Here is an 11,778-nt window from a genome sequence, read left to right on the forward strand (position 1 = left end):
CTCGATGCGCGTCAACCTGTCAACTTCCTTCCTTGTCTTACTTCACACTTGAGCGTCACTCAAATGCTGAGTGTACTGTATCATATAATCCATCCATCCATTTTCTGGAACGTTTATCCTCACAAAGGTCACAGGGTGGCTGGCGGCAATCCCAGCTGTCTTCGGGCAGGTTGCCATTCAATTGCAGGGCACACACAGACAAACAGCCATCTGTGCTCACACCTCGGGACAATTTAAACATTTCTATCAGCCTGCTATACCTGCAATGTGAAAGGGAACCGGAGTACCCGGAGAAAACCCACGTGAAAGAACATGCAATCTCGGCACAGGAAGGCTGGATTAGATTGCCTTTATTCGTTTTGCAGTGGAACACATCAAAGTGATGGAAGGAAGAAGAAAGGGAAGGAAGAAGTAGAATAATAAAATACAGGACCTTCTGTAAAGGAAGCCACTCTCGCGGTGCCATCTTGAAGTCAAAACAACAACAAAAAATTAAATAACAAGAAATGTGACAGACAAAGTACACAGACCGTCATTCAATCTTAAGCACTTTCTGCACCCTCTTTGTTGTATGAAGCAGTTGTAGATGAAAGAGGATTGGATCAAAGCGTCCTTTTCACCAGTGGATCACGGACGTCAATGTGAAATGTGCACGTCTGCTACAAGCTAAATGTTGAAAGCAAAAAGACAAAAAGAGATTATGTCACATCTCCTGTCACACGTAAATCCGCTTCAATTCCAAGCCACGAGAGTTCCATATACACATTGACAATAAGGCCGTCAGGCGCAACAGTTGACCACTGGGCTGCCTGTATCATTTCAATAAATTACAAATGAATCTCATTCATTCACGTCATAACCGTACCCACAATATGTTGACATCAGATATCACCTCCTTTTCCCCCAATGCTAAAAAGCTCAATAGAACACACCCGCGATTGAATATCTGGATTAAAAGACATAAAACACATCTGTAGGATTGAATAAATTATGGATTTTATTGTTTAACTTTTTGAATACCACTTGTAGTGTCATCTAATTTAATGTGATTTTAATACAGCACTCCTTGGATTGTGACCTTCAAAGGGAGGCATAGTTTACACTTCCCCACAGCCACTTCCTGCATCAAGTTGGCGTGTAATCAGTCTTATCGGATCATGTCCTGTTGACTGTTAACTAACAACTGTCCGTCTGGCCGTTGGACTGAGGGTGGTAGCCAGACGACAAGCTCGCCGACGCCCCTATGGACCTGCAGAAACGTTTCCATACCTTGGACACAACTGCAGTCCCCGGTCCGACACGATGTCCACCGGAATCCCGTGGAGACGGACGACGTGGTTAACCAGGAGTCGGGCCGTCTCAATGGCAGACGGCTACCTGGTTAACGGGATGAAGTGGGCCAACTTAGAGAAGCGGTCCACCATCGTGAGGACGACCGTCTTGCCACGGGAAGGCGGAAGTCCCGTGATGAAATCCAAGGAGATGTGGGACCAAGGTCGGGAGGGGAGTGGCAGTGGCTGGAGAAGTGCCGCCGAGGGCTGGTGAGAGACCTTCCCACAGGCGCAGGCCGGGCATGCCTTCACGTAGTCAGCGTCTGTCTGTCCTGAGCCCGAACCGCTGGGCTACAAGGTGGATCGTCCTGTTGACTCCAGGCTGACAGGCGACCCTGGAGGCGTGTCCCCAGTGCAGCACCTCAGTGCGAGGGGGACGAATAGTTGATCCACCGGACACCCCTTTGGAGCCTGGCGCCTCCTGAACCTTCGCCAATCAGGATGTGACAGTCACAAAGCTAGGTTTCACTTCAAACACCAAATAAACACCCAGGCTGTCATACGTGGTTTCACTTGCACTCTTGAGGGAATTTTCCCTGTCTCTCTTCATCTGCACCATGTGAGATTTTGATGAGATCTGTCAGTGCGAATTCATATCATTGTGGAGTTCTTCAGAAAGCTACTGTGTCTGCAGAGACGACTGGAGTGTTGGGAAGAGGGAAGTGGATCACTGTCCCCCGCTAGTGAGCAGGCCATTTCTATCTCGAGTGAATCAGGATGTCAGCAGGCCTCTCGTCCATTTCCTCCGTTTCAGATTTGATGAGTGAGAAAGAAAGAACCATGTGCTGGATGTCTAAAGAGTACTGCATATACAGTACTGTAGTATATGATATTTGTGCATCGTGTGTGCGTATACATAGTCAATTTCAGCTGCTTTTTAAAATGTATTTATTTAGTCATTTTGTTAGTTATTTAGCTGTTTAGTTCTTTAGTTATTTACTTATTTAGTGATGTAGTTATTTATTTATTTATTTATTTAGATAGGTAGTTGGTTGTTCAGTTATTTAGTTACTTACCTATTCAGTTATTTAGTTAGTTGTTTAGTTTTTTTTTTCCCATAAGACGAGTTTAAATCATTTGGGTGCTTTTTTGTGCTTGTATTTTTTGTTCCTAATCAAGGCAGAGCTTGGATTGGATTGGATTGGATTTGCCTTCATTAGTCTCGCAGTGGAGAAATTTACATTTCACAGCAGCAAAGTTATGAAAGGTGGCCATCCCTCGTAAATAGCGCAGGATGATTGCACCGACAACAATTGCATACAATATTTGTCATCCTCCAGACAACGTTCAGACACAATCAAAAGCTGGAACATTGGCATTTTTGGTCTATCAATATCTTGTTTGAGGGTGTACTTTTGTTTGAAAGCAAGTTCTCAACAAATATGTTTCAAAGAATCATTTGTTTGAAGGCAACTTTTGAAAATCGGATTTTTTTTGCTGGAGTTTGAAATGAGACAAAAGATGGAATTCTCCGGGAGAAGGCTGTGCTTAATTAAATCCTACACCGCACATACCCACAATCCAATAACATCCAGTTTATAGTAACGCATAAAGAAGAGAGTTCCTTCCTCCACTGATAGCATGATGTCCTGTATATACAGTATCTCTCAATTTACCTCTTGCTTCCCTGCCTCCGCCTTCTTGTGTCTCTGCAGCCTCTGGCACAGTGGTGCAGGTTGCTGCCCAAAGATGCCGCCAAGATGCCAGAGAGCGCGTGGAAGCTGGTCTTCTACACCATGTCGTGGTGTTACAGCACCTACTTGCTCTTCTTCACTTCCTACCCTTTTTTCCACAACCCACCATCTGTCTTCTACAGTAAGTCACAAGGCACATTTGGTACACCTGCACATTCAAAAGAGATGCTTTATTATGTATTTGCTTATCTATCTATCTATCTATCTATCTATCTATCTATCTATCTATCTATCTATCTATCTATCTATCTATCTATCTATCTATCTATCTATCTATCTATCTATCTATCTATCTATCTATCTATCTATCTATCTATCTATCTATCTATCTATCTATCTATCTATCTATCTATCTATCTATCTATCTATCTATCTATCTATGTTGACCTTGGTGAAAGCTAAATTGTCTGTAGTGGTGAATGTTAGTGTCACTGGTTGTCTCTAGGTGTTAGCCTAATGAAGATAGGCACTACAAAAATGATGGATGGAGCATTTATGGATCATATAATTGGTTTATCCCGAGTGAGATATTTTGTGGTGGTGCTACAATATACCAGGGACTGGTCGCCAGGCATTTTGAGCTGTGGATTTATGATGATGCTAAGCTAATGTCCATAGTTTCATTGCCTTTGTTGCGATCATCCCCCTACCAACATGGCCGCGCATGTTGTAATCTCTAGTCTACTGTAAATCCATCTGTGACAAAAGCAGTGACCCCCCCCCCCCCCTGAAACACGTGTCCAGTCTCTGTCTGTTGATGGCTCAACAGCGCCAATCTCTGGCCTCGTAAGGAATTGTGGTTAATTTTGAAACTAACAGACTGAAACGAGGACTTTAGAATGACCGGACACTATTTTCCGTTCAAGCCAGGCATCATTGGTTTGTTAAATCAAGCTTCCATTGTATTGACATTGTTGGAGTATAATCAGAATCTGGAATGAATTGACTGAATGGCTCGTCAGAGCTCTTCTACTCAAGTTCATTAGATTATGAAGGAGGACCTGATGAAGAGTCCTATTCAGTTTAGAGTTGCACTGAGAAAATGCATATTTAATCACCATGTTACCGAGCCTGTCTCTTATGTAACCTCTCAAGGTAGAGAAGTCAAGACAGTTCCGCTGTATTTGATCAGCATGAACAAAACAGAGCAGCTTGTGTGGATCAGCGAAAAACATTATTCCATCCTTTGCCCGGAAGCAGTATTGTTTGGCCACAAAACCGGTGCAGAAGAGGCCTGTGGGTGGCCAGCCAGCTGTCTCCCCCCAACAGGTTGCTCAGATAAGAAGCAGCAGACGTTTGTCTCGATGAAACAGCAGCAAGTGGCCTGGCCCGTTGCCACTCGTAGAGTGCTGCCCTCTTATTCAAATAGCCTCATTTTGGCTGCACATGATTAAATTAGAGCTGTGTGGTAAATAGATGCTCTCTCGGCTTGTGTGAGTTTTTCTGAAACTGTACCGTTCCTCCAATTTCTCAAAACTTGCATGTTGTACAAACTAGAATATTTCCCAAAGGAATTAGTGTGAATGAACGACCAGTTCAAAAGTGTACCCCAATTCACGCATGGTCAGGTGACCACGAATGATCACATAATATGCAATTATTATAATTCAAGGTTCATTCATGATTAACTCGTTGACTGCCAGACATGTGCAAAAATGTGTCCACTCCAGTGCCAGAGTTTTTGTCTTTGTCACTTGAATTCCAGGACCCACAGAATATTGAGTTTTAGGACTACATCTACATTCAATGCAGCGAAAGAAACCTTAGACTCTCTTCTTTCACCAGATGAAAAGAATTAATTCCTAAATTATATGGGTCTGGAGTTATGTGAGCTTGAAATGAGGGTGGCTGTTCAAAATACAATGCAATACATACATACATGTATTGGTTTATATAGCGCGTTAACAACAGCTGAAGATGGAACAAAGCGCTAACATGAAAAAAAAGGAAATGCTGCCCCCTCGTGGAAGGGAAAAGACATTGCTGACCCCTTGGGGCCCATGGCCAGCGCTTTATTAGCACCCAAACAAGAAAAAAGAAAACCCAACCAAATTGGGGAATGGCGCTCTAGGTCAGGGGTGGGCAAACTTTTTGACTCGCGGGCCGCATTGGGTTCTAAAATTTGACAGAGGGGCCGGGCCAGGAGCATTTAGAGGGAGTGTTTGGGCCGGAAATACTAAGCCTAAAGCATTAAAGGACAACCGACGCCTTCCGACAAGTTATGTCCATAATTTATAAAATCACTTCAAATGACTTTGACTGAGCGTATTTTACAAAGATTCCACAGCATATAGCTATAGTTTACGTTCTAAGACTTGCGCTGAATATTCACTAAGTCTTGTTTTCGAGTTGATGACGATCCCCATGTGACGTCACGTTTGGACCGCCCCTGACCGAGAAAACGACACACAATGCATTTTGGGTACTTTGTTTGGTCTGAAAACTTCGTGTTGATGGCGAAATTAGAAGGAAAACACAACACATAAATAACGCCATGGTGAATCGTTGTGTGTTGCACCAAGACAACTATTTGATATTCGCTGACACAAATTCCCAGCTGACAAATCAGCCCATTTCCAACGGAGCTTGGGCGCAATCTTCTGCATTTTCTGGGTGCTACATTGCTGTCATTGGCGGCTCGAATTGATATGGGAGGACTCCTTGAATCAATTGCAAACATTTATGCTTTCCTCTTCAGAACTATTTGAATGATATTCATAACTGGATGAGTAACAAGAAAACATCTTCTCCGAATCTGAAGCCATTGTTTTGATTCTCGAGCAAGGCAAGACGTCATGGCCTGACGTCACGAACAAAGGGGTGGGACCTTCTGAAACTGGCCATTTCCAGATTCATTTTGAAGTCATTTTTATTGGTGTTTTTCATTTAACTAAAAATATCAGCCTGCCTGTTTTGGGTATTATAGACGCTATAAAACGTTTTTATAATGTCAGTGGGAAACACGAAAAAATGGTGCCGGTTGTCCTTTAAATGTAGTGTGTACAAACCTCATAGCACAGTAAGAACCCAATTTTTTAACTGTCTTTCAAATGTGAAAAATATCCCTGATCAGTTAATAAATTTGTCTCAAGGAATATGGCGTTTACATACTATTTCGCAGATACTTGGAGGAGGAAATGGAAATACAGTAAAGTCTCGTTATATCGATATCGGATATATCGATAGTCCCGGTTATATCGATACTATTTCTATGCACGCACGGAGAAAATTACATGCAAACAGGGTCGGATATATCGATAGTCCCGGTTATATCGATATTTTTTCGGACTCCCTTGAATATCGATAGAACGAGACTTTACTGTAGATTAAAATAACATATGCACCGTGATTCAAGATTGCGTCTGTTTTTAATAAGTTTTCATTGGAGTTAAAGTTAAAGAAATCAACATTTATTGAAAAATGGAATCACTTTCAACATTCAAAACATATTATTCCACAACGAAATATTCAAGGTCAATAATGCCTACTTGTGTTAAATTCCGTCAAATCATAGATGGTTTGTCCTGACCGCGCGCTCAACAAAGTCCTCACTGACGCCCTCGCATTCACGCGCAAACAATACACGTGTACCGTCGCCGAGCACACAGACATAGGCAACCTGCAGTGAAATTTGCATACTCGGCACGGCAGCCAATCAGAAGCATGCTGCTTTCTTCCGGACTTTCGCAAGCGTTATAAAGTCGTCCAATTGCATATAATTTTCCGAAATAGATGCACAGATCCTCAGCCCAGAAGAAAGATTCAAAAGAAGCTAACAACATATGTGACGCTACAAAACGTAAATTTACATTAAACCGTGACTGTAAAGTGTACGTGAGACTCATGAAAGGGGCTGAGTGGCTCGTAGGAAGCAATCCAAACGTTGCATTGTGCACCACAATGACAATCGACTACTGCAGCAAAATCTAGTCATGCACATTTAGCGTAAATTATGCAAGGTAGCATTTGTAGTAGGTACATTCTTGATTTAAAAGAAAATGTTATACTTTGTGACAATGTTTTTTAATGTGATTAGTTGTCTCATTGTGCTTCAGGTTGTGAAAGATGGGGCAGGCAACTTTTCAGTTATCCGCCCTGTTGTCCGCTGACTTTTTGTCATGAGTTTCAGACGCTGTTTTTACTATAATTTGGGCAGGTTCGGCGGGCTGGATTAAAAAGCCTAACGGGCCGTATGTGGCCCGCGGGCCGTAGTTTGCCCATGCCTGCTCTAGGTCATATTTTCACTTTCCGAATACATTTGTGAATGGCAGTGAATGAGTTAAGATTTTGGCAGTCACAGATAAGCGAACTGACCCCCCCTTTTTTTTGGAGAGGGCAGAGGTAGACAAAATGCCGCTTCTTCTGCATATCTCGGTAAGGACAAAATGTAGTGTTTTAACCATCTGGCTTTAGGCTTCATTTAGTAAAGCATATACGTATTAAACATTATATGTATTCAGTTAGCCAATGATAAATTTCCAATTATCAGATAAAATGGATGTGAGGATAGTGATTAATAAAACAAGTCAACACATTTTTACTTTTTCTTTTTAATTAGAGATACAAGTATCTTTATTTTCTTTCAACACATGTACCTCATTTCTTATGCAACCTCTGATCTTCTGCCGATTTTAGATCATTGTAGTTGAAAGGTGTAGATAGTAGTACCTCTCCTTGTGTCAAATCTAGCTGACAGATGTTGAGCCAGTGTGACAAATGCCGCCGCAGTGTTCACTGAGGGCAGAGCTGCTTTGTCGAGATTCCACCTAAAATCCCTTTTCATCACGTGGATGTGATTGAAATCACTCTTTCGGGACACAGAGATTACTTGACAGTAATATCTTGTCAGCACTATGGATGAAAACACAGAAAGTGTGTATCTGTACAGCCATTTCCTTCCACGTGTCCTCATTCCAATCACAGCCAATCACAGAGCAGATCTAGACAAACGGCTAGTCCACCACACTGCCCTAGTTTTGCATCGTTGGTCCTTATGTTGATCTGGAAGTGTGGTTATTTTGGATAGAACAATTCACCTTTTTGTGTTGTGGGGCAGAAGTGCAGGGGAGTACATTTGTAGAAAAATGCAATGTAAATGTGTAGTTACGATACCAAATAGTACTTTAAATATCTTGTGACTGGAAATTCACGTCCTCTCCCAGTGTGTTTTAGACACCGACATCTCCTCTTTTTTTCCAGACTGGAAGAGTGGAATGCCAGTGCCTATAGACATCGCCATCGCCTACCTGATCCAAGGCAGCTTTTACGGTCACTCCATTTATGCCACCGTCTACATGGATGCTTGGAGGAAGGACTCTGCTGTCATGGTGGTGCATCACATCATCACTCTGGCACTTATCTGTTTCTCCTATGCCTTTAGGTAGTGTGTTTGGGGGGCTGTTACTATAAAACATGTTCACTTGCAATTAATTTTATGGGCTAAGCTGTTGTAACCCTTTTGTAGATACCACAACGTGGGCATTCTGGTGTTGTTCCTCCATGACATCAATGACATCCAGCTGGAGTTCACCAAGCTCAACGTCTACCTGAAATCCAGGGGAGGCGGCTACTTCCTGCTTAATGACGTGCTCGCCAACATGGGTTCGGTCAGCTTCAGCATCACCTGGTAGGTATATGAAATATGGGGAAAAGGGTGAATGAAGACACTGAACCTGTAGTTGCTCCTGGTTATTTTTTAATTTAATCATCTCTATTTCCTTCAGGTTCTGGTTCCGTCTGTACTGGTTTCCCCTAAAAGTACTGTATGCCACCTGCGTGTCAGTCCCCAACATTCCATTCTACTTCTTCTTCAACACTTTGCTCCTCGCCCTGTTGCTGATGAACATCTACTGGTTCTTGGTAAGACCACACATAAATATAAAGGGTGTTCACAGGGCAACTCAGTCGTCACTGTGTGAATGTCGTGATCGCGCCTCACACGCGCACATTTAAAAAAATACATATTATTATGTCTTCTTACATCAGTCATTAACTCATTCACTGCCAGACAATGTTCAAAAATTGTCCACTCCAGTGCCAGGGTTTTTGTCATTTTCACTCAAATTGCAGAACCCACAGAATATTGAGTTTTAGGACTAAATAAACATTCAATTTCGTGTATGAAACCTTACTCTCTTCTTTCATCAGAAAAAAAATCATTCCAAAGTTCTATGGGCCTGGAGTTGTCTGAGGTTGAAATGGGGGCAGCTGTGCAAAATACAATACTGTACATACATAATGATTTATATAACAACAGCTGAAGTTGTAACAAAGCGCTAACATGGACAAATGCTGCCTACTTGTGGAAGGAAAATACATTGCCACAGGTCTGACCAGCACTTTATCGGCACCCCCCAAGCAGGAAAAAAACAAAACCAGAACAAATTCGGGAATGCCGCTGCACGTCACACTTTTCAATTCCTGAATAAATTTGTGAAAGGCAGCGAATGAGTTAAGAGGCGCAATAGTGACATACTGAAGAGACAAAATGTTGATTTCGCTCATTTGTGGGGAAAAGGGAAGTACTACACAGCAACACAAGGTCTGGGAGGATTATAGGGGGGGGACGCAGTCAAGAAAAAGTGGACATGGAAACACTGTTGATCCATTGCGATGACAATGTGTTGACAGTGGAGCTCTTGTGGGGACACTGTTGATACATTTTCAAGAGGACACATTGAAAATGTCGCGTAAGAAACGTTACACTCTCTTCTTTCAAGAGAAAAAAAGTTAATTCCTAAATTGTCTGGGTCTTGAGTGATTTGAGCTTGAAATGGAGGCGGCTGTACAAAAGGCAAATGCTGCCCCCTTGTGGGAGGGGAAAAACTTTGCCAGAGGTCTGACCAGCGCTTTTTCTGCACCTTGCATACCCCCCTATCCTCCTGTAAGAAAAAAACAAAACTCAAATACAAATTCGAGATTGGATTGGATTAAATTAGCCATTAGTAGGCTCGCATTGGAGAAATTTACATTTCACAGCAGGAAAGTGGTGAAAGTAACAGGAAATGAAAGTCATGAACATCAATTTCCGAATAAATTTGGGAATGGCAGTGAACAATTGAATAATTGTGTTTGTTTGTTTTTTTGGGGGGGGGGGTTGGTTTTTTTATTTTTAGAAAAACTTTACATATTTTTCATGAATGATGTGTTCAATGAATGTGCACATGAACTAGTTGGATTTCGTACCTCGAACAAAGCAAAGAACCACTGCTCTGGAAAAAATGTGATTTGGTCTGTATGTCTTCTCACCACCAGTTCATCGTCATCTTCGTCGTGAAAGTGTTGAAGATGAAGGAAGTGAATGACGTCAGGGAGTACGAGGAGGAGGAAGGCGTCAAGGCAGCAGCGGGCCTGCTCCGAACTACTCAGGCGATGGCCATAAACGGCGATGATCACACCGATGATGATGCTGGACATCACAACGCTGACCGCGGGTGAGTAGATGCCGACACTTGATCTTTCCGGCATCTCTGCGGGGAAAACGCATTTTCTCTCGATCAACGTGAATAAGGGCAGAACACCCTAAAACCCATACAGGAAGGACAGAGTCGAGATTACGGCTTGCAAACTCGCAACTGTGAGGCAGATGAGCGAAATTTGACACACAATGTATGCAGCCAATTTATGTAGTAAAACACAATATTGTGTGAGTCCTGCAATATGAGTAAAAATGACAAAAACCCTGGCACTGAAGTGGACACATTTTGCATATTGTCTGGCAGTGAACAAGTTAAGAGTCAAAACACGAACCCACACTAACCCAGAAACAACATGCTGGCCTCATATAGGAAGGTCAAAGATTTGAATCCAGAGTTGGACAAATTGAGTTGGACTTAAGAGGTTCCTACAGTCGCCCTGAAGTGCACAACAATAAAGAATTAAACACGGCAACATCAAATAACATAAAACAAAACACAACAGCAAATTAAAAACACAAAAACAAACAAACCAAAAGTCAATGACTGCAAATGAAAAAAAAAACCCCACAAAAATAATTGATAGATGAAACAAAAAAAGCTACACAAGAACAAACGTTTTTTTCTGCAGGACATCACTTCAACCCTTTTTTGTTGTTTGTTTTTGCATTACTACATTACATCACCTTATTTATATATGACACTACCTCACTTTACATCCGACACTACCTCACTTTACATTCAGATATTACATGTATTGTCAATTGTATGTCTTTTTTAGCCACGTTATAAGTGCCTAGCACGCTGGGTCAGAGAGGACATTAATTTCATCTGTGCGGTATGTCATGCATATTAGCATATTTGACAATAAAGCTGACTTTGACTTTGAAAATGATTTTTTTTAAACTAAACAAGAAAGGGGTACGCATAAAAAAACAAAAAAAAAACTAAACAGCAAATAAAAACAAACTAGGAGTGAAACATAACAACAAATCTAAACACAATATGAAATGAAAACAGAAAAAGAAAAACAAAACAAAAAGGCCAACAGCAAATACGCATGAACAAAATGCTATTGTATTTCGTCGGTTTGTCAATTTTGGGATTTGCACTTGTGTCTATTTTTTTCTATTATTGAATTATTTGTTTCTGTGCTTTATTATTTGCTAGTTTGCTTGGTTTTAGGATGTTATCTTTGGTTGGTCGTTTTTTTATGTTTTCTCCTTTGCTCAACGAAACAGCCAAATGGTAAATATGCATTTGATTGTTTTGATTAGTTTTTTTTTGTTGTATTGTTTTTCATTTGCTTTTTTGTGTGTTTTCATTTACGGTTGGGAA

General features: G+C 41.5%; 1 protein-coding gene across 1 annotated transcript in view; it reads left to right on the plus strand.

Annotated features, from left to right (window-relative positions):
- The window catches only part of cers1 (ceramide synthase 1), a 34,112-nt gene that overhangs the window by 17,832 nt on the left and 4,502 nt on the right, over positions 1 to 11,778 (plus strand). Inside the window, exons 2-6 of the mRNA XM_089000326.1 lie at positions 2,987 to 3,146; positions 8,225 to 8,405; positions 8,490 to 8,651; positions 8,749 to 8,884; positions 10,280 to 10,458. Coding sequence (XP_088856452.1) covers positions 2,987 to 3,146; positions 8,225 to 8,405; positions 8,490 to 8,651; positions 8,749 to 8,884; positions 10,280 to 10,458 — 818 coding nt within the window. The remainder of the gene's footprint in view (positions 1 to 2,986; positions 3,147 to 8,224; positions 8,406 to 8,489; positions 8,652 to 8,748; positions 8,885 to 10,279; positions 10,459 to 11,778) is intronic.

This window comes from Hippocampus bargibanti, linkage group LG07 (assembly GCF_051943395.1).
Source record: "Hippocampus bargibanti isolate YZ-2025 linkage group LG07, ASM5194339v1, whole genome shotgun sequence".
Classification (NCBI taxonomy): Eukaryota; Metazoa; Chordata; class Actinopteri; order Syngnathiformes; family Syngnathidae; genus Hippocampus; species Hippocampus bargibanti.